The sequence below is a fragment of the Lupinus angustifolius genome, unplaced genomic scaffold (assembly GCF_001865875.1).
Source record: "Lupinus angustifolius cultivar Tanjil unplaced genomic scaffold, LupAngTanjil_v1.0 Scaffold_8_148, whole genome shotgun sequence".
NCBI lineage: Eukaryota > Viridiplantae > Streptophyta > Magnoliopsida > Fabales > Fabaceae > Lupinus > Lupinus angustifolius.
The window spans coordinates 1935-25952 of record NW_017717950.1 but is presented as its reverse complement, the minus strand read 5'-3'; the positions used below and the strand labels follow the sequence as shown (position 1 = coordinate 25952).

The following is a 24018-nucleotide window of genomic DNA, read 5'->3' as shown; positions in this document are numbered from 1 at the left end:
TAATAAATAGATGAAAGAATGTAGTGAGACGTGGTCAAATTTGACCCTTTACAAATTTATATCATTACCTACATTCTGCAAATTTTCTGTGTTACCCTTTCTAATTTGATAAATATTATTTTCTTAAATATTATGCCATTGTTTTGACATCTCCCGAAACTCACTTGGGAATGTGAAATCTTATATTTGGTAGAAAAAATATGTCCAGCAAAGTGACATTCCCTATAATTTTAAAATGTGGAAAAAAATGAGAATGTTGGATTCCCACATTTTTAGATGAGTGATGAATTCCCACGAAAAATGCTAATATTTGGTCTAAAATAACTTTTATATCATTTTCCTCACACTCATGTTTTTTTATTGCATTCCTAGTAATGTTTTATGTCAAGCGAATATGGATTAATTATTGAATGTTTTTTTATCAGCAAATGTTAGTATTTGTTGTGGGCAAAACTCAAATTCTCAACTTCATTCATTTCATTCTTTCTCCATAACCACCAAACCACCTTATAACTCAATTGTTTTAATTTTACAAATTTGCTATAGGTGAGACTCAAACCCACAACTTCATTCATTACATTCTTTAAACCATACACTTTAACCATCAAACCACCTTATAACTTATTCATCAATTATTGAGTGTTACTTAGAGTAAGCATCACATTATCATAAATGGCATTCTTGGATTCATAAGAATGTGGTAAAAATCATTCTTTATACCAAACATCACCTTAGAACATAAGTGTGGATATATATATATATATATATATATATATATATGATGAAACTAGTTTGTCATTTCTACTTTACTTATGCTCTTTACTATGGTGGTTAGATGATGTGGAAGTGGTTGATATGGTAAGTTGATGTGGAATCGAGTTCAGTTCAACATTTGGTCAATCGAGGTAAGTATCTAAAAAATGATTTACACGTTCAAACCAGTAAAAGTATAAGATGTAGAGAATAAGGTAGAGAGAAGTTGTACTCCTTAAATGACATCCTCCTTATTGTACTATAGAGTTAGGCTTTCTTTGCCTTGAAGAAGGTCATCCGAATATCATAATTGGCGTCATGGCCTTGTTCAATCTAACCTCACTTTGACATACCTACTACTTGGTCTATATGGCCCCTAGGTGCCCTATAGAGATGTCTTTCTTCATAAGTTATCCAAAAACACAATTATATTGGACCTCATTGTGGACCATACTTTTAGTTACTCTTATGGTTATGGACCATACTTTAGGTTACTCTTATGATCAATTGATAGTCCTATTAGGTCAGTATTTGTCGGTTTTTGATATCTTGGACCTATGAAATGGAACATCTTCCATAGTTATAAGAAATTGATAGTGAAATACATAATAAGACATTACATGTTAGCCCAGAAAAATCTATAATGAAGACGCTACTATTCTTGTATTATGATTGTCTATTCTACATAGGACTAAACCTAAAAAATCGATTTTGAAGTCATCTATTCTCATCTTATCAAACTCACATATCTATAGATTCAAAATACGATATCATTTCTTTACATTAACACACATTTATAAATAAAAGACATTTATAGAAATGCATAATATATAATAAAAATATTAATCATTCCTAATTAACAAAAAGATACTTGGGAAATGAAAAAGAATATCATTAATAGAGTACTTCCAAAGGTGATAAATAAATACATGAAAATGACAAAATTATAAAATCTATAGTACTAATTACATAAAGTACAATATTCTAACCTCGTTTAGACCAAACTCTCTCTCCTTTTCTTTCTCTTTCTGTCTTTAAACTTTAAAATCTTCACTCTTCTTTATCCTGTTTCACCCACTCGCACTTTCCGTTATGGTTTCTGTTCCTACGTTTTTGATGCTCCACTCAACTTCTTCTTCTTCTTCTTCTTCATCTCAATGCTGCTTCATATCACTATAGGGTAGGTGTTCCCTTTTTCTCTCTCTCTTCCTCTGTGATATTGTTGACTTTTGAATCTTACTTGTTTTAGTTGAGTTTAGGTAGTTACTGTGCTTGTTTTGTTATAGAATTTGGTGAATAACAACAAAAAGACAAAAAAATCAAATTTTTGTATCTGGGTGTTGAGCTTCTACATCACCAAGTTTAAAGTTTGAAACTTTGAAATCAATTTATGTAGACATGGTCTTTTTGTTGTTGTTGTTGTTCATGACTTGAACAACAATTTGGGGTTGGGATTTTTTTCTTGCCTTTTTTGTTTTATTTTTTCATAATAATGCAATTAATGTGTTATACCATGATGCATATTTATCTGATGTGTTAATAGATTTATTGGATTTGATTGCATACAGGGTACTTAGTGTCTGTTAGGGTTATTGTTTTGGTTAGTTCATTGGAATTTTTGGAGAATATCGATGGGAGGTGAAACGGTGAACGGATCATGGCTCAGTTCTTTGTGGCCCGTCTCGCGCAAGAGTGCATCGGATGAAAAGGCAGTGATTGGAATTTTAGCATTAGAAGTTATGGGATTGATGTTGAAGGTGGTTAGTTTATGGCACTCTTTGAGTGATGAAGAGGTAATGAATCTGAGGGAAGGGATTGTCAACTCGGCTGGGGTCAAAATGCTGGTATCCGATGACGATGATTTATTGATGGAACTTGCATTGAATGAGATAGTTGATAACTTTGAGTCTCTAGCACGGTCTGTGGCCAGGTTGGGTAAGAGGTGCACCGATCCTGTTTATCATCGTTATGAACATTTTGTTTCTAACCCAGCTCAGAATTACATTCAATGGTCTGGGTGGGAATATAAATCGAAAAAGATGGAGAGGAAAGTGAAGAAAATGGACAAATTTGTTGCTGCTATGACACAGTTTTGCCAAGAGCTTGAGGTGCTACCGGAGCTCGAACAAACTCTCAGGAGAATGCAGGCAAATCCTGAATGCCATCGTGTTAAATTGCTTGAGTATCAGAAGAAGGTAATCCGGCATCGCCAGGAAGTGAGAAATCTGAGAGACATGTCTCCGTGGAATAGAAGTTTTGATTACGTTGTACGGTTGTTGGCAAGATCACTATTTACTATACTGGAGAGGATCATTATTGTCTTTGGAAATATTCATCTACCAACTGTACCGCTTCAAAATGATTCTCAGCATATGAATTCTAATAACCATCTGCGCAGTCATTCCTTTTCCGCTCTTATGCATTCTTCTGTCCATCCTTCAGAGGATCATCTCTATGGACTCAATTCAGGACCTAATGGAAGGAGGCCAGCGTTGAACTCGGTCTTTGTAACGGACAAGAGCAAAAGAAAGAAGCAGCAGCATACTCTTAATCCACCAGCATTTCGGGGAAAGCATCTGTATTCAGAAAGCAAGCAGTTAGGACATATCGGGGCCTTCAAAGATTGCATGTCTGCTGCAAACACTTCTCCTGTCATACAGAGTTGCATGCAGACAAATGGTGGTTCAATGAGGTTGGCCGATTGTCATATGAAGTACCTTGATAAAGTAAAAACAGTGGATGCATTATCTCTCACTAAAAGAAGTAGAATATATTCTAAATTATCTAGCCGTAACCGGTTAAAGCCAGCTTCATTTACACTCGGTGATTTGGCTTTAGCCCTGCATTATGCAAATGTGATTGTATTGATCGAGAGGATGGTGTCATCACCTCACATGATTGATCTTGAAACGAGAGACGATCTGTACAATATGTTACCAACTACTGTCAGAACTGCCCTGAGGTCCAAGCTCAAGTGGTATATGAAAAGTAAGGCTTCCTCGGCTTATGATGCGAACCTTGCGGCTGAATGGAGTCTTGTATGTGCACAGATATTGGAATGGCTGGCTCCACTTGCACATAACATGATAAGGTGGCATTCGGAGAGAAATTTCGAGAAGGAATGTTCAACTTTCAGTGCAAATATTTTACTCGTCCATACTCTTTACTTCGCAAATCAAGTGAAAACTGAAGCTGTGATAGTTGATCTTCTTGTTGGTCTCAACTATATATGCAGGATTGATAGAAAAGTATGCGCAAGAGATACACTGGAGTTTGCTGAATCTAGATCTTGTAACGGTTTTCGTTCGAGAAAGAATGGAAGGTGCAATGAATTCTTGTAGATTATGACATTGCTAATGTCATCAGTGTGTTTGTATAGCTATCATTTTCAAATGGAGGCTTTACTAAATCTTACTTTTAATGTTAGTAAGTTGATTCTATTCTTAGGTTACGTTTGGATGAATCAAATTAGTTTAAGGTACTCAAATTAGATAATCTTGTGTAGAATATGTAATCTGTTTTCTTCATGGAATTATGATATGACAAATATATTTAAAAATGACTTTTTAGTCTTAGAAGAGTGTTTCAAATTTAGCAGAACAGATAACATTCAAGTGCAATCTTACATGATTTTAATAGAAGGGAAGCTTTTGCAGTATCCTGCTAGTTAGTTTTTGGAGGACAATAGAAATAAAAGGAAAACTTGAGAGTTATGAAATACACTTGTAAGATGACTTTCAAATCTCTCATTTCTCTTCGTTCCCCTAAAAAAATCAACTCGCAAACAGATTCGTTGGGACTGTTGGCGAATTGACTTTGGAGGGTGTAGGAAAATATCAGAATCATCTTACAAATATATTTCATTGCTCGCAAATAAACCTTTAGATTTTCATGTTGATTGCATACCTTTGTTTTAGAAAGATCCTTCTATCAACTTCTTTCTCACTGAACTCCCATCCCTCATTAACTTAAGCTTTCTTTTCCTTTATTTTGCATAATGGGTCAGATTAATTTTCTTCTTTCTACAAACCACCAGAACCAGATAAAATCTACTAGTCGTTCATAAGGGACAACTTTTCTCACATATTTATGTGGTTGGTATAGTTTTTCACCAAATAACTGCCTAGAGAAGTGAAACTAAACTTGGAATTTTGTGCAGTCAGTTCTCCTGATTCATCTTTATCAAAGTTGTGTCCCCCTTTGTATAATTGAAACTGCTTTGGAGGGTGTTAATATTGGAACAGGGATATGCAGTTCCAAACAGTGTCATTGATATCGTAATGGACATCAAACTACTGGTTATAATAGGTATAACAGTTCAACTAGTGTTTATTAATTAAATTGCATATTGACAAATTAGAAATACATATATAATAGGTTAACGTTGAAAAATCAATATTTTTTTTATTTTCATTAAAAAATTAATTTTAAATAAAAACTGGCTGGTATGACCAATACGGTTCAATTAAAAACCAGCCAATATGACCGATTTTGACCAATTTTAACCAGTTTTAATCAATAAGATTCATGACTAGTATAATTAGTATGCCGTACCAGTATTGAGACCAGTTCACCAGTTACCGATTGAACAGTATGAAACAGTTTTAACAACACTGATCTCAATTCCTATTTTGCCTCAAATAAAAACATCTCATATTAATTAAAGTTTTTAAATATTTATTAAGACAATATTTAAGACAATAATATTTGTTGATCCTTAATTTTCTACCCCCACACAAGAGAAATCCTGCAAATGTTACAGCAATTGTAAAGCATCCATCTTTTGATGAAGCATCCCCAAATCAATTTTTGTAGTTTATTCTTGTTCTCTTCTTTTGATGGAACATGATTAGAACAAAGATTTATGTAATCTAGGACTCTGATAATAGTGGATTCCAGTTGGCATGATGACACATATTCTTTGGAAACTTATACATTTTGTATAATTAGATAGGAGAATAAGACTTCATTAATAAATTTATAGGTAATAATACTTTTTACTTAAATCAATAACTATTCACATTAGGTGATAATATACTTATAGTTGATCTTATTTGTTTTAATATATTTATATATATAATAAAATACACTTAATTTTTAGTTTTATTCTTTTTAAAGTATAATATTTAGTTACATATAAAACTTAAAATATTGTAATGTGATCAATCTGAATTTGAATCTAAACAAATAACCCATCAAAATGTGAAACGAAGTTCGGATGAAGCCTATATGTTAAATATATGAAGTTGAGCTTTGTTAGACGGAGTTATGATCTTCCTTCACCATAGTCTTTCTCGCTTCTGATAAAACTCATGGGATAATTACACAATGTTGGTATCATAGCTTGCAACAATTATAAATAATACAAAATAATATTGATTGGCTGAGTTATGACCATGTTGTTTTCTTTGAGACGTTTCATAGAATGTGCAAGCAGACTATCAATCACGCCGTCCCTAGAATAAAACACATATATTTGTTATCGAATTCTTATTGCATCATAAGAACTGATCTCGAATACACGCACCACAATATGGCTATCAGTATCAATTCTCGAAATACCCACAATATGATTACCGGTGGCAATTCTCGAAATATCTACAATATGGCTACAGTACCAATTCTCAAAATTCCCACAATATGGCTACCGTGTCAATTCTTTCCCCCAATCTGACTATCAATGTCATTTCTCGAAATACCCACAATATAGTTACTCGTGCCAATTCTTTTCCTTCAATATTGACTACTAGTGTAAGTTCTCGAAATTCCCATAATTTGGCTGCGTCTGTGCCAATTCTTAGTGCCACAGAAAGAAATGGGAAGAAGTTTGCTGAAAATGCGTCGACGTAAAATAGAAGGGAGAAAGAAAAAGTTGAATAAAAACACATTTAACTTGGGGCAAGTTATAACGAGGGAATAAAACCTCTATTTATAACGAAATTTTTTCCAAGTTCCCCATCTCACCAATGTGAGACTTGAGAGTTGTTTTGTTTGTTTGTAAACTCTTCAATGTAAGACTTGAGAGATTTTTAGATTTCACATTGAAAAGTTCCTACTAATGGCTTTCAACAAACCAAGTTCTAACAATCCCCTACTTGAAATTACAAAAACGATTTACGAGAATTTGTGTGGTCTCAATAAGATTGTGCATAAACAAAAGTGTCATGCGACTTGAACCTTTGCATAATGAGTAAGATTCATGTTTTACTAGAGTGACTCGTAGCCTTAAACTCTATCTCTGACATCAAACCACACACAACCTTTTCAAATGTGTATTATGTAAAACTCGTGCGTTAAAAGTCATACACATCTATCCCAATATAGTGAATGCTCTAGAAATTTAAACCCCAAATTTTCATAAGAAGCGGTCCCACTTCCATATTCACATATATGAGTCTATCAAGAGTACTCTTATAGCCTAGGTACTCCACTCCAATTGGAGTATAGATCTGATTAAGAGTTTAACGCATCCTTACACATGCTTTAGGAATCATGCTTCTCATAATTTTATAGCAAGTTAATTCTCATACCACTTTACAACTTGTTATTGCCCATTGAACCTATTTCTTGGGATCACCAGTCAGTTAGGTCAGTTACCATCATGAGTGATCCTCGTTCTAAGGGCAATAGTTTCATACTCTTAAAAGTATTGTAGACTTTCTCTCTAGCTAGTCCTTTCGTCAAAGGAGTTACTAAGTTATTCTTAGTGCATACATGATCCACTCTAACAACTCATGTAGAGAGTAACTCTCTAATGATGTCATGCTTACGACAAATTTGTCGCTTCTTACCGTTATAAAAGCGGTTCTCAATTTTTGTAATAGCCACGGTAATATCACAATGGATCAACACAACTAGTACCAAGTTTTCCTATAGGGAATCTCCGTAAGTAAGCTTCTTAGTCAACCTGCTTCTTCACTAGTTGTTGGTGCTATCATCTCAACTTCCATAGTGGATTGAACTAAAATTGTATGTTTCTTATTAGACTCTAGTTAGTTCATCTCATTGTTTATAGCTTTTTTTTACCAAAAATCAGTATCCAAAGAAGTCAAAAGTTCTTAGAGAGTTGATGAATTCTCCTCGAATTATAGATCATATAATCAAGTCTATACTCTCTAGCAGTTGTTGCTCTCTTATTTTTCTAGGTCATATTTCAAACATTTCATTTTTTATCATTATCTCTAATCATGTGTATATGACTAGTTGATGTGCCCCAACTATTCCTCAATCTAAAATGGAATTTCTTTTTCATTAAAATCAACATCATTTAGACTCTATGATCACTTTTAAGTTAAAGTCATAAAACATGTATCTATGTGCGCCTTTCAAACCTTTCATTTTTTATCATTATCTCTAATCATATGTACGCCTTGCTATTTATAGCATACCAAATGAATACACATTCATAGGATCTATGAGTTTAACTCTCTAGGGACAAACCATTAGAATAGATTTCATGACCAATTCCATGTATCTCATTGAACTGAGACTCTACTAATTCATCATCAGTCATATTATACTTTAGGTAACAACTAACATACTTTTTAGTCTCAGCTTCCGCAATACCATATTTCTTCTCAAATGTAAACCAAATTAATTTGACAGACTTATATGGACAATAATAATCATAATAATCACCAGACAACTCATTCAGAATGAAATTCTTACACAACTAATTATTTTCATTTGAGAGAACTATTTCAATAGTTAGTTTATCATTTTTCACTTTTTCAACTTTTTTCGACAACACTAGATATCAGTTATTAGAACGTATGCAACATTTCTCATAGTTGAGGACAAATTCCATCTGATGTGATCACCTTTTGAAATTTGTCTCATCAAACCGAAATAGTTTGTCCATGTCAAAGATGTTCAGTCAATTAGCATTATCTACGAATGTCATTGTAGTAGAAACGTCTTAAAATTGTTGGTATCGTAGCTTGCAACAATTATAAATGACACGAAATAATAATTACTGACTGAGTCACGACCAGATCGTTCTCTTTAAGACATTTCGTGGCACTGTCCAAAATGTTAAAGCAAACTATCAACCACGTCGTCGCCAGGATAAAACAGCTTAGATCTCCGTTATCAATTTCTTATTGCACTATAAGAACAGATCTCGAATACACCAACCATAATATGACTACCAGTGCTAATTCTCGGAATACCCACAATATGACCAGTGCAAATTCTCAAAGTTCCCACAATATGACTATCTGTGCCAATTCTTTCCCACAATCTGACTACTAGTGTCAGTTCTCGAAATGCTCACAATATGGTTACATGTACCGATTATTTCTCCTCGAAACTGATTACTAGTGTAGTTCTAAAAATTCACACAATTTGACTGCATGTACAAATTCTTAGTGCCCACAAAAAGAAAGGGATAGAAGTTTGTCGAAAATGCGTCGGCGGAAAATATGAGGGAGAAAGAAAAATTTGAATGAATGCGTATTCAATTTGGAGCGAGTTATAATGAGGAGAGAATGCCGTTATTTATAATATGAGATTTTTTCTCTCTCCAATGTTAGACTTGAAAGTTGTTTTTTTTCAAAACTCTTCTATGTTAGACTTGAGAGTTTTTTATATTTCACATCAAAAGTTCTCACTAATGACTTTCAACAAACTAAGTTCCAACACACAAGTTCATCCATGCTAATTGATTTGAATTAGTCTAAATCATTAGATTGTCATAAAATAAAACTAAGATATGAAGTATATTTTTAACTTACTCAGTAAGTGGATCCCTCTCTATCTCAATATTAAATTATCCAACATCACATTTCCGAAAACTTTTGGGGCTAGCCAAAACAAAATGGCCGACTTGTATGCACTTTACATTGTTACTGGAGTTTTACGTGATAAGCTATAAAAATCACTACAGGTGTTGTGTGTCAAGGCTAGAGTATTACATTAGCCAATGAATTTATAGAGTTTATCACTCTTTTAAGTAAATATTTCATACAGAATTTAATCCTCCAAGAGGAACCTTCCAAGACATAGAGTCATAAATTTTATGGAGCCGATACCACTTACAGCCTTATGAGCTTAAATAATTTTATGCTAATTATGATGTGCTTTAGTTCCCAGAAGGGTGGTAGTGTTACAATAACTGACCACTGCCTTAGTGGGCAGAGTTAAGGTTATGTACCCTTTTCTTAGATGGACGTTGAGAGAGCCCCTCCAAAATTTAGACTCTTCCATATACCCTTTTCTTATTTGTCAGAAAAATAAAATATATATTAACTTTTACATTTTCTGATTAATGAGAATGAAATAGTACATGAGTAGTATAAAATTTGAGAGACAAGATGTGCTCCCTACCTTGAGTTAGATCATGAGTTGATGATAGAATGATGTGTGGCTAAGATGAAGGTCCTGGTGACTGGAAACAGACTCGCCGTTCCTCCATGGCAGTGGTTGCTATAAGGCTCATTTAAAACTCCAACGCCATAAGACTAAAATTCACGCTGTAGGACATTGTGCTGGGGTTATCGACCTGATTTTGTCAAATAAAGTTGCTGTTGTTACTCTCCCAAATGGTGATCACAGCTTTCAACACCCTGCTCTCATCCCATTCCAATTAACCTTATGCTGGTGTGATATCAGCCATCCAGCAAAATTAAAGATTCAGGGACCTTAGACTCTATGTGCATTGCCCACATTTGAGAAGCCCAACACTATTTATAAAATAGGCCACTGTATACTCCTAAGGTAACTTATATGCTAAGGAATAAGAATATCATTCGAAATATATTAAGAGTGTAATATTTATTTACTCATTAAGAATTATATATGATACATCATCCAGCATTCATTACATACAGAGTCAGTACATCACCTGCCACAATTTATTTCTGTTTTATTGTTTTGAAGAATGATGGGTGGATGATGCAAGTGAGAGCATATAAAATTCTCTATTTGAAAATCATTGTAAAATGAGGCAATCCCTATCAATGAACACAGCTTTAGACAAATCTTCAATCAAAACGCAGCAACCATGGCAGCTGATCACATCCAGAGCAACAACAAAACATAAATGGGCAATATAAAGGATAAATCATGTAAACACCAGAACAATTGACAAATGCATTTAAATTACCAGGTAATCTAAAGCTCCAAACACAGGTTTGACAAAACTGAAATAAAATGATTAATCAAGCAAATAAAGTGTAGGAGTACAATGTTTCAGAACACTATCAAATGGTATCCAAAAAAATAAACTAGGAACTTAACGTTTCCCACCACCACCACCAAGCTTGGGACCTTTTGCTGCTGCACCCTTTGAAACATTACCCTTGCCTGACTTTTGTGACTTGGCAGTTACTTCTGCCTTCTTAGCCTTCTTCTCATCCTTGGTCTTCTTGATCCTCTCTTTAATTTCACTGCACAACATTGTGGATTCGGATAGTTAGATATGTTAGCAACTCTTGGATGCAAAAATTCAAGAGCTTAGAAAAATGAGGAAAGCAGGTAAAACATAAGCTCTCAAACGGTAGATGAAAAAAAAAAAAACACACACCGAAGAGCAGCTTCTCTGGCAGCATCGCGAACTTCCGGCTTCTCAGTTCTTCTTTTCTGAATAACTTCCAAAGTAGCACCAACAATGGATCTGGAGTAGGGCTTCTTAGTGGCACGACGCTTCTTCTTCACAGCCTCTTGAGCAGCATCCTAATACATAAGAACAATTAGCATGCACACAATCAGTGGTGGAATTACTAAGCACATGGTAAACTCCAAAAGTCAAATTCAAAACATCGAATTATGTATAACAGCATTTCAGCCTTATAAGAGCTCAATGCTTAACTATATGAATTAATTTTTAATCTTTAGTAGAAAGGCTTTCAATTGAATAATCACCTTCTTGTGTTGCTTCCTATACATGGCAGTCCATGTGAGCTTCGATGGCTTCAAACGATTGTGGAAGTACCTCTTGGCTTTTGAGTTTACAAACAGGAAGACCTGGTGAAATAACAGATACAAGTCCTCACATAAGCTAGGAATAATTAAGTAATGAAAAACTCTTCGTAAATGGCACATCCACAATAAAAAATAAAACAAACAACATATAAGCAAAATATTTATCGTAAATCATGTCATATCACCTGTGAATCACCACGAATGAATCTGATGCCTCTCCCTGGGTAGATCTTGGCACCGCTGAATCGGCAAAGTTCAGTCCTAAAATGGCAGTATCAAATCCAGATTATCAGACTCATTGACAATATAAAAATACAATGCTGTAAACACTGCTTGGTTTAGGTTTTAATTATTCTCAGAAGTTTCAACTTATCACGATCTTAAAAGTTCAGACTGATAAATTTCTCAAAACTCCTTACAATAACACACATTTCTAAAGATATTCTGAAAGGCAATTGAATCCTGTAAATTTTCTAAAGTACAAATGATTCATTAAGAAACATAATAATATAATCTAAAATGCATATCGAATGTAACGGAAGTGTAGCATAGACTTAGCAGTATCTAATTACAAATCGTTCTGCTAAATTTCAACAACCACTAAGAATAACATAAACCATATCAATTTTGAAGATGAAACTAGTTTACAGATTTCAAAAATACAGAAGAATTAGAAGAAATTGCATGTAATGAATAAAGTAATTATTAAAAGAAAATGATATAACAAGTGAAGATTTGGAGGAAGAAGCACATACTTGAGAACCATGGCTGCTACGTTTTCTTCTTCTGTTGTTGTAGCTTCTGCGAGTAAACCCTAAAAGCGACACTTTCATCTATGTACAGGCTTAGAAGAAAAACGACATAAATAACCCATTGCGTTGGGCCTAAATAGAACAGTGCTGTCAGTGCTAACCTCTTTCAAGGCCCAGTCCAGAATAACGTATGCTTTTAGTTATTTGGGCTTCCAGAATAAGCAAAAATTCAATTTATACAAACTTTTATTTTGACACGTCGTTTCTTTTGTATAAAAAAATGTGTTGTTCTGATTGATTGATTTTTATATTTCAATTATTAAAAATTAACGCAACATATTCTCATTTCATACATCCAAGAGCGAACATTTGCAAGTGTACAACATTCTCAATAGATCAGGATATGCTATCATATTATAATTATACAGATAAATCATCAATTCCCCCATACCCATCAAAAATTGAATGTAAAGAAGTTATGAAGATATTCTTATAGGTAATCTAAAGTAGGATTTCTTAACACCTAATGAACTAAGGCACTGGGCCCATGCCAAAAGTTTATTGATTTAGGGATAATAAATTAGGAGAATAAGTGGTATTATTTACGAAATTTCTACATCAACAAAGAGAAAGACAATATGATGGGTGTCTCACCCAATCTACCTGAGAAGAAGAGAAAAGAGAAAAACGAACATTGAAAAGACTCTAATAATGTATAAAAATAAGCTTCATCACACATCATCTATTTGGAACCCCTTGTGCTTAAAAATGACTTTGTTTCTAATATGCTAAATAGTCCAAATTATCACAAACCAAAGAGTCACCCACCATTTTTGTTTCTTGTTCTCCAACCAAATAGATTTTTCATGAATAGAAAGCATAGACATGACATTATTATGAACAATAGAAGGGAGCCCAAAACAAGAATAAAGCTTTTGTCAACCCAAATATGCAACAAAACACAAAAAAAAATAAATGACTAGTACATTCCTCCACCTCACCACAAAGAGAGCAAAGAAAGGTGTCTTGAGAAGTTAGCCCACTTTTATGAGCAAGGTTCATCTTAGATGGTAACACATCCAAAGTAATTTTTTACACTAGACACTTCATCTTTGTCAAGGCATTACAATTCCAAAGTTTTTTTAAGAAAGCAATATCACTGCTTCCTTCCACTTTTTTTAGAGTTTGATAAGCATTTTTGACCGAGTATTTTCTATTTGTAGCATGAATCCAAGACCAAGAGTCATCAATATGATGTTTAGGCATTAAGCCATGTAGTTGCCTAAGGAGTTCTGCAAATTGATCTTCCTCCCAAATGAACAAATTCTTTCTCCATCCCAAATTCCATGGCCAAGATGCCATGTTGCTTCCATTTTGGCTCGTGCCAGATGCACCAAGGTAGTACCAAATATCCACTCTTTTAGCATATCATTGGTTGAGTAGAAATATAAGAGAAAAAGAAGGGATGCGAGATTGAAGAAAAATGCCAACTTTCTCTTCTATGGTTTAAGAGAGAAAATGAGAGGAAAAAAGAAAAGTGACATGAGATCCACACAATAGTTTTTCTCTCCATAGTTGGAGAGAAAGTTTGAGTCAAAGAGTTAACATTGTAAATGGCAAAACTAACCATCAATTTTTATGTTTTAAGTTATCTTTTCTTTTTATTGTATGAATATTTTTATCATTAAAAATTCACACATATATATATATATATATATATATAAAATTAAATAATAGACAAATCTATTATATTTCTCATATATTTTTTTCTTCTCTCTCTTTCTCACATTGTTTTTCTTAATTGTTTTATTGAGTGTGTAGTGATATCATAATAAAGTATATGACTTTTAGTAATAAATCAATACGTAACCTTGTAAAACTATAAAACTCATTTTTCTTCGACAATACGTTAACCTTGTAAAAGTATAAAACTCATTTTCCTGTAATTGTTAAGAGATAGAATTGTCATTTCCCTACTAGTGATTTATAAATTATAATTCACTTTTTCATTTAAATAGTAAACATATTAATCCCCCTCAGGAAACACGTAAAACTGGACCATCAAGGTGAGTGTTGTCTTCCCTACATAAAAAATATATTACAGAAAAGGCAGTACTCCACTACTAATAGGCACATCCAATATGGGAATTTGAAATTTTATTTGTCCCTTAAAGTTCAATTTTATACAAGATAAAAAAAAAATAATAGAACAATGATCCTTTCTATTAATGGAGAGGCAAATACATGACTTTACATATTTTTTCGATGACAAAAATGTTATTCCATTGTATATAAAAGGATAAAAATATCTTATCATGTTATTGTTTCCTTTGTTTTTTTGTAGTACTTGCTGGAGAGGATTCTTACAAAAAAAAAATCTCAATATCACATTTTCAATCTGAAACAATACAAAACTAACTATAGTCAAATGTGGTAACATAATTAACCAAAAGAGTTATTGATCTGCATGGACTATGAAGTTCAACCTCTTAAACCGTAGATAATGAAGGATCATATAAAACACATCAAATCTTTTAGGAGGACTATGTACCTCAAAATATCTCCTAATTTGTCCTACTCTTCCCTGCATTCCGTTAGGAAGCAAAATGATTAAACATAAAAATGTTTAGGGATTAAATTCTAAGGAGAAATGTAAAACTGAATATTCATCATTTATGTCCTTCTTCATCATTCTAATACAACTTTTAAAGAAAAGGGATAACAACCTAAATGATCTACACCATACACTTGGTGAGATCTTACGTAAAGATAAATAAAACAGAAAATGAAATCACAGTTATCCTATTTAATTCATAACATAGTCCTTCTACCAAATAGGTCTAGCTTGCATACGTTTGGGCCTGGTTGAACCACCTCGAGCCCTTTCATTGTCCAACTCTTTAAGATTAACCTTGTCCTCAAGGTTAGGGTATTGGGTTTGTAGAGAGGGTGAGCCCAACACGGAGGAAATAGGAGACTCAGTTGAAACCTTTTTATCAAAGAAACCCTTATGTGAGATATTTTCATGAGAGGCCAAAAGTTGTACATAGAGGGTGGATTGTCTTCACGTGGTCTGCCTTGGGAAATTAGAGTGTGGGTCCCAAGTATGGGGACACGTGGACAACTAGGTGTGATATCCAACGGCTCCAAGGCTATGTTTTTATTAAAGGTACCGTATGGAGCAATATGCAATAGTCTTTGCTGAGCATTTGGTACCGTGTTGTCCCCTTTAATTTGAATTGATGAATGAATCTGGCCTCTATCTTGGACCAAGGGGGTGGGTGCATTGTCCAAGACCTGTTGTGAGTGTAATGGCACTTTGGGTCCACCGTTGGATTTCTTTGAATAAATACCCATTAAATCTATGGTGGAGATTTGTTTTTTACAACTGGTAATTTTTATTGTGCCACTTCTTTAGTTATAGTACCAAAAGGTACACTTAATGTACCATTTGTGTTTCCATCGTCTCTCTCTTCCTCTACTTGAATTGGGTTTCTTTCTTCTTTGCTAACACAGTTTCACTCACTCGTGTAGGCACTTTATCTCCCACGTAGGAATCCTTTGTTCCTCCCTCTTCTTCTCTTCCATTCACTGATGTCTTTCCTATTCCCTTTCTTGAGTCTGGGATTTCGGATAGGGGAATGAAGTGTGATGTTGGATGTAACATCCTAAAAATTACAATAATTTAGAAACAAATTTTTGAACCTCATATTATAGTTTTATTCTATGATAAAATATGTAGAATAATATAATCAATTTATTTTAAGAAAGTATCTCAACATTAATATAAGAAATATAATATAATTGTATTGTTATTATATTCTTATTGTTATAATTATCGTTATTATTATCATACATTTATGTTTGTTAAGATATTGTTTGATCTTACATGATACTATTTATGTATAGACTATTTTATTTTATTATTATGATTATATGTTTTCTTTATATAATTTGTATTATCTACTTAAGCCTACAAAATAATAAGAATTAATAATTATTATTAAATGATTAATTAATTATTTAATTTGTGATAATGCTTACAATTTTACAATTTGCTATCAAAATTTAGATTAATTATAATAGAAGATCTCATCCTTAATAAAAATAAGAAATTAGTGGGTTAATGAGAATTATATTAGTTAATAAAAAAAGAATCGCACACTTAGCCTTTAGTCTCCAACCACAAAACTGAAACCTAGACCTAACAACCACTAGCAACCAGGAAAGGAGGAAAAGAGAAAGGAGGAGATAAGAAGAAACCAAGGAAGGGGATAAATATTTATGCATCAATCATAGGTAACACTAGAACCCAATCAAACTCCATGAAGAAATTATTAGAGAATTTATAGATTTATATTATTGTCATTGTTCAATTAATTTCTTATCATCTTCATGCTTAGAATTCATTCTTACTGAATCATGAATTGATCCAAGGAAAAATGTTTTCCTTTATTGTGTTTGTTGAGTGAGAGTTAGGAATAAAAGATTCATAGCAACATAACACGAATAGAAACTCTGTAAATATTATCATATGCTAAATATACATCATTAAAAGATGAAACAATTGGTGATAGTTGTGCTTCATGTTCAATATTATTAATTAATTGTTTATATGTATAGTTAAATTATTATATAATATATGTTTGATCGCTGTATGGTGTAATCATAACTACAATATATTTATATTATGCCTTCTAGAATTCTATATGCAAGTGTCAAATGCATAATGACACTGTATTATTCCTAATCTATAAACATATGTGTGATGATGAGTGCACACTTATATTCATATTGTAATTAGAGTGCAATGTTTTAATGTATGTATATATAAATGATTAACTGTATATGTAAATGTAAGGATTATTTATGTCTAATTTATGTGGTATAATGAGTGTGGTTATTTGTTATATAATATTTAGTTGTGTGTCTTGTTTATATTGATGACATTATAAGGTTTTTATGAAGCTTTGGGGTTCATTATCCAATTATGTTGACTGTTGAAGGGGTTCATTACCCAATTATCTTGACTCTTGAAGGGGTTTATTACACAATTATGTTGATGGTTGATAGGATTTTATGATCCAATGATTGACCTGAGCATAGGCAAACGAATTTATAGTTGCATGAAGACATACTTATTCTTGGAAACGAGGTAAAACATTTCTACGAACTCAAGACACCGGGTGAGGGGCAGGCACCTCCAGCAGGCATGTTGTGTGCAAACTTTTAATCATGGATTGTGGGTTCGAGGCAATTAGTGCTATGTATGCAAATTTAATGTGTTATTGTTTGTGCGTGACTCATCTTCTAATTGATAGTGTATAAGTTGTAAGTTATTAATGATATTATAATATGACGTAATGTGAATATTAATCTATATTACTATTCTTTATGGAGATTTTCTATACTCGTTACAGCTAGGAATGTCATTGTTTGAAGGTTTATGAAATAATATTACTGAGATTTTTATCTCACTATACTTGGGTTTTCTGACATTTCTAGGTGAAGCGCATAAGGAGTTTGAGTTTAAACTATGTTGAAGAACACGATCATGCACTTGAATTTCCTATAAAATAGTTTTAACTGTATAAGTTATCATAGATGATTGATGTTAAATTGAATGTGTCTTATGGACAATGTTATACCCTTTTAGTTTAGTGTTTATTATTATTATGAAAATTATATGCATCTTTATAATGTATTTTATTTAGTATTTAATGATATTTTAAGAGATATTTTCATTATAATTTGGTAACTTTTAAGCTTCCGCATATGGTATTATGATTATTTTTATTATGAAAATTAGGGTGTTACATTGGATCGACATAAAACTTGCGCAAGAGAGAGACACGAAAGTCCAGGTGAATGCGAGCTGTTAGAGGTAGAGTAAGCTAATATGCCACGCTCCTATCTTTCGGTTTACCTGTGCCCAAAATAGCGAGGGCCTAATTTATGATACGGTCGATGGGCCACCGTCACTTGCCAATACGGTTGCAGCTTGAGGAGAACCCATTCATCGATGTCAAAGGTAATGTCCTTTCTCCCTGTTTGTGTTTGTGTTTGTGCCACCATCCTTTGTTGATCCCGCAAAAGATTATGTTTGATGTTAGCTAACAAAGTTGCTCTTGATTTCAGAATATCTATGACCAGCCCAACAATGTTTGTTCGCCCAAAAAGTTATCATGGGTGGAGGTTGGCGTCCATAGGGAGCCTCAAATGGGGAGAACCCGGTGGATGAATATTTTGAGGTGTTATACCAATACTCAGCAAGGGAGAGGTGGTAGAACCACTTAGCTGGCTGAGATCTCGTGAAGCACCGAAGGTATATTTGGAGGCATCTATTGACCACCTCCGTCTGGCTATCGGGGTGTGGGTGGTATGTGGAGTTGAAACTCACAGTGGTTCCCAAGAGGCGGAAGAATTCTTTCCAAAAGGAACCTAGAAAATTTTTGTCCCTATCTGATACAATCGACCGAGGAACTCCATGTAACCGAAATACTTCAGTCAGAAATCGGTTTGCCAATACTTCTACCGTGAACTTAGAGGGAAGACCCACAAAGTGTTCATATTTGGAGAATTTTTCCACGATCACCCATATAACAGAATGGCCTTATGATTGAGGTAAGTAAGTGATGAAATCCATTGATATGTTATCCCAAACTTTTTCTGGTATATGGAGAGGTTGTAATAACCCATTTTATTTTGATGGTCTATATTTGTTATATTGACAGGTGAGACAAGGCTTGTTGAAATCCTTTGTTTGTTTGTATAACCCGAGCCAGTAGTAGGATGTTGCAATCCAGTCAAGGGTGGGTTTCAGACCTGAGTGACCGGTAGCAGGGGTGGAGTGAAATTCTGTGATCACTGCGGTGCAGAGTTCTTGAAAGTCAGGTATGAAAATTCTGCTTTCGTAAAACAACATCTCATTAGAGACATGAAATTTTTGTTTCATATTGCAATCAACCTCACTTTTTTTGACAAGATGTTAGTCTTCCATTGTTTGATAATATCTTCGCAGTTGGTCCAGAAGTGTGGGCATGAAAGAAGACAATGAAGTGAGCAGAGTTCCTCATCATCATGCCGAGACAAGGCGTCCGCCACTCGATTAGAGGTATTCATACGATACTTTATTTCAAATTGGAAACCAATTAGCTTTGTTGCCCATTTTTGTTGCTCTAGTGTATGTAACCCTTGGGACATAGGTGCTTCAAACTTTGTTGATTTGTTAGTATTCTGAATTGTTAACCTATTAAACATGGACGCCATTTTTTTACTACTTCTATGATAGCGAACATCTCTCGGACGTAAGCTGAGGCATGCTGCATCCTACCAGACATCTTCTTTCTGAAGAAGGCGATTCAATGGCCATTTTGAGAGAGTACTGCACCAATGGATACGACTGAAGCATCTGTCTTAACATCGAAGGTGGCAGAGAAGTCTGGCTGTTTTAGAACAGGAGTTTTAACCATTGCATTTTTTAATCTATAAAGGCTGAATATGCCTCTATACTCCATGTGTAATTATGTTGTTTAAGTAAGTCAGTGAGAGGGGCAGTGAGAGAGGCGTAATTCTTGAAATGTTTTTGATAAAATCTAGTGAGTTCCAAGAAACCCCTGAGTGTCGTGAGAGACCGAGGCTGTGACCAATCCACCATGGCCTAGATTTTGTTCGGATCAGGTTGTACCCCTTCAGTCGTGATGATATGCCCAAAGTAACTAATAGATGCAACTCCAAAATTACACTTTGATAACTTAGCATAAAAATGATTAGATGCTAATAAGGTCAACACTATTTTTAAATGAATCAAATGATCTGCTAGATTTGCACTATAGATAAGAATATCATCAAAAAACACAAGAACAAACTGTCACAGGTGAGGCCTAAATAAATCATTCATGGCCTCTTGAAATGTCGATGGAGCATTGGTGAGCCCAAACGGCATGACCATAAATTCATAGTGTCCATCGAATGTGCGGAAAGCAGTCTTGTGAGTGCCATCAGGGTGTACCGAATTTGATGGTATTTGGAGCGTAAGTCAATTTTTGAAAAAAATTGTTGTACCACCTAGCTCGTCCAACAACTCATCAATAGTTGGGATTGGGAATCTGTCGGGTATAGTGATAGCATTGAGTGCCCGATAATCAACACATAACCTCCAATTGTCATATTTTTTCCGGACCAGAAGCACTAGGATGAAAAAGGACTAGTGCTAGGGACCACAATCCCTGTATTTATCATTTCTTGAAGCATGGTTGTCATTGTATCTTTTTTAGTGTGTGGGTATCTATAAGGCTTATTGTTAACTTGGGTGGAGTTTGGGAGTAAGGGTATATGGTGATCATGAGTTCTAGTTGGGAGTAGGTCTGTAGGGGTTTGGAGCACATATTGGAATTCATCTAGAAGTGGTTGTATTTGTGGGTGTAGGTTGAGTTTAGGTTCGGGTGTGTGGAGGTTGTTTGAGTGGTTTGTTTGCACCATAGTGACAGCATGAAAAGAGGCAACACTATATGTTTGTAGTAATCTGTAGAACTAGTGAAAAGTGGAGTGTTGCAAGTTATAAGAAGTCTTTCCAGTGATTGTAATCTGATTTTATCCCACCTGAAACTACATTGATGAGACTGAAAAATCTGATATTATATGCCCGAGTTTTTGGAGCCATTCGATACCCAAAACCACATCAACCCCTTTTATTGGTAACAAATAGAATGAAATTCTAAATTCCTGTTTTTGGAGCAGGATTGGGGTGCTATCACATAAGCCACTGTAGTAAATGTGAGCACCATTTCCCACCATTACTGGGAATTGAGGGGTATGAGTGATGGCTAGATTAATGTAGTGAGATATTCTTGGTTGTAAAATATTGTGTGAGCTCCTAGTATCAACAAGGACTGTAACCAGATGGCCATGAATCAAACTAGAAAACCTTAATGTTTTATGAGAGAGTTTACCTCCTAATGCTTGGTTAGAAATATGAAAATGAATAAGATCAACAGATCATAAGTCTGTGGTTTGAGGTGTCGGTTCTTCAATGACAGATTCGAAACTGTGAATTTCATCAGTGAGGCTACTGAGAGGGTCATCGTCTAGCAACAACAGAAACCACTTAGGTTGACATCTATGACCTGTGTAAAACTTCTCATCACAATTATAACATAACCCTTGAACTCGTCTCTCATGAAGTTGTGCAGTAGATAACCGTCTAACAGGGATGGACGGTGAAGTTGGAGCTGTGGGTTGAAGTGGGGAAATATTGGGACTTGGTTTAGGTAAGGGATTTGGACTTGAGTAAGGAATAAACTGTGAGGGTTTAGAGGTTGTTTTGTTACCATCTCTCACTTTTGCTTCCACTAATTTAGCTAACCCCAAGGCTTCAGAAATGGATTTAGGGCATAGAGTAGCTAATTCCCTTTGAATTTCAAGCATGGGTCCATAAATAAAGCAGTTAATAATCACCTCTTGTGATAATCCCCCAATTCTATTACATAACGTTTCAAATTGTTTTTGATAATCTACCACAGTCCACAATTGCTTTAATTTAAAAAGTTCAGCTTGGTGATTGATATAGGAAGAAGATCCAAAACGGGTTTCTAAATCCCTAGTAAATGAGCTCCAATCAGAAAGCTAAAAGTTTTGGAACATCCACTTGAACCAGCTTAGAGCTTCTCCTTGCATATAGAAGGAGATAATGGATAAGTGCTGTTCAAGAGGCAGAATATAGAGCTGAAAAAATTGGCCTGCTTGAAAAATCCATTCTAATGAGTTTGTTCCATCAAAAGGTAAAAGTTGTAATTTTGGTGGTCAGGAAGATGGTTTGGTTGATGTGATGTAGGAGGGAAATGGGGGTATGGTGGTGGTATGTATGGTGGTGGGGGTGGGTGTTGAGGGTTTGGTGGTGGGATAGAATGGTTTTGTGAGTTATGAGTAATATGAGAAGAAGAAACATTAATGGGGTACCTTATAGTGGATCTGTAGGCATAGATGGCACAAACCGAATATAAGCCAACCGATATGTGATATTATGTAAAACTGTAGTGATTGCTGCATGTCTAGCATCTTCTGTTCTTGATTTTCCCTCAACTTCTCCATAAGAAGCTGAGAAACAGATTCTTCTAGATCTTTTTGCGTGGTTTTTGGAGGCATTGAGAAAAGAATGAATGCACCAAAATGTTAGGAAGCAAAATGATTAAGTAGAAAAATGTTTAGGGATTACATTCTAAAGAGAAATGTAAAACTGAATATTCATCATTCATGTCCTTCTTCATCATTTCAGTACATCTTTTAAAGAAAAAAGGATAACAACCTAAATGATCTACACCATACACTTGATGAGATCTTATATAAAGGTAAATAAAATAGAAAATGAAATCACAACTGTCCTATTTAATTCATAACATAGTCCTTCTGCCAAGTAGGTCTAGCTTGCATATGTTTGGGCCTGACTGAGCCACTTGGGCCCTATCACATTCTTATATACTGCCTTGGAGAAACACACATTAGAATCCTTCAACTTAGGGATATCCTTAATTGGAACCTCAATTGAGAAAGATTTCCAATTCAAAACATCACTAATAGAGGGACATAATGGTGAGAAATTAACACTGAGACACAACCTGTGTATATTGCTTCCACAAATATAGGGCTTGCTACCTCGTACCCACTAGGACAAAGGCATAACTTACTCTTCATCAACATATCATAGTTAGGACATACCCTTTGGAAGGGACTTTTAAACTTGAATGTCTTGATCCTTGTTTTCCTAATGTTCAAGTAAAATAGGCCTGATGGGGCCATGGATTTGTAGGTTATGTTTTCCCAAATATAACCTAAGACAACATTAAGGCATGTAATAGCATCCATAATAGAGAATATTTTTATTACACTTTATGTAAATATATCAACAATTTTCACTCAAAATGTCATATTCTATTTTTATTTTGAATATCACAATTTCCCGTCCTTTTATATTTTACAATAAATGTAATCAAATATTAAAAGAATTTGAGTGGGTTTGAAAAATGACTTTTGAACGACTTTTAAATTTTTTATTTCCTCCTAAACAAGTAGGAATGGCAATAGGACGGCTAGGATTGGGTTTGTGCTTACCAAATCCGAACCCGAAATTCAAAATCCAGACCCAAATTAAGCAGGATTGAAAGCAAAGCTACCATCCCCGAACCTGTCGGGTTTTAGGTAACCCGAACCCAACAGGAACCTGTCCTAAATCTATAATTATGTCAAAATTTATATATATATATTCTATAATTATGTCAAAATTTATATATATATATATATATATATATATATATAGGCTTTACATATGTATTTATGTATAATTTAATAATTATATATATATATATATATATATATTAATCGGGTTCAAGGTCGAGTATCAACTATACCAAACTCAAAACTTGAACTCGGGTAAAACCCGAATCCAATCACTTCGAGTTTTCCCTATTAAATTCAGGATGTTCGGGCGAGTACCGCAAGTTTTATTAGGCAATGATGAAATTACCCAAGGTCAAGACAAGCTCACCATAGGAGAAAATGCATCAAGCCAGGACAGGAATATCAACACAAACTATGC

General features: G+C 34.2%; 2 protein-coding genes and 1 pseudogene across 2 annotated transcripts; 1 reads left to right on the top strand and 2 right to left on the bottom strand.

The window, feature by feature from the left end:
• Positions 1-1759: 1759 nt before the first annotated feature.
• Positions 1760-4204, top strand: LOC109337575. The gene is made up of 2 exons (XM_019574579.1): positions 1760-1933; positions 2322-4204. The coding sequence occupies exon 2, from the start codon at positions 2385-2387 to the stop codon at positions 4092-4094; it is 1710 nt and encodes a 569-aa protein (XP_019430124.1). The 5' UTR covers positions 1760-1933; positions 2322-2384; the 3' UTR covers positions 4095-4204.
• A 6601-nt stretch (positions 4205-10805) lies between these two features.
• LOC109337572 (60S ribosomal protein L24-like) lies at positions 10806-12514 on the bottom strand. The gene is made up of 5 exons (XM_019574578.1): positions 12432-12514; positions 11862-11937; positions 11617-11718; positions 11279-11427; positions 10806-11141 (listed from the first exon to the last, which is right to left on the bottom strand). The coding sequence occupies exons 1-5, from the start codon at positions 12440-12442 to the stop codon at positions 10988-10990; spliced, it is 492 nt and encodes a 163-aa protein (XP_019430123.1). The 5' UTR covers positions 12443-12514; the 3' UTR covers positions 10806-10987.
• A 2369-nt stretch (positions 12515-14883) lies between these two features.
• LOC109337574 lies at positions 14884-23599 on the bottom strand (annotated as a pseudogene).
• Positions 23600-24018: the final 419 nt, after the last annotated feature.

Bases quoted from the DNA above. Each gene is read 5' to 3' on its own strand.
- LOC109337575 (XM_019574579.1), top strand. From the start codon at position 2,385: ATGGGAGGTGAAACGGTGAACGGATCATGGCTCAGTTCTTTGTGGCCC.
- LOC109337572 (XM_019574578.1), bottom strand. The intron at 11,428-11,616 runs GTGATTATTCAA...CTTATGTATTAG, and splicing joins ATAGGAAGCAACACAAGAAG to GATGCTGCTCAAGAGGCTGT. The intron at 11,142-11,278 runs GTGTGTGTTTTT...AATGTTGTGCAG, and splicing joins GCCAGAGAAGCTGCTCTTCG to TGAAATTAAAGAGAGGATCA.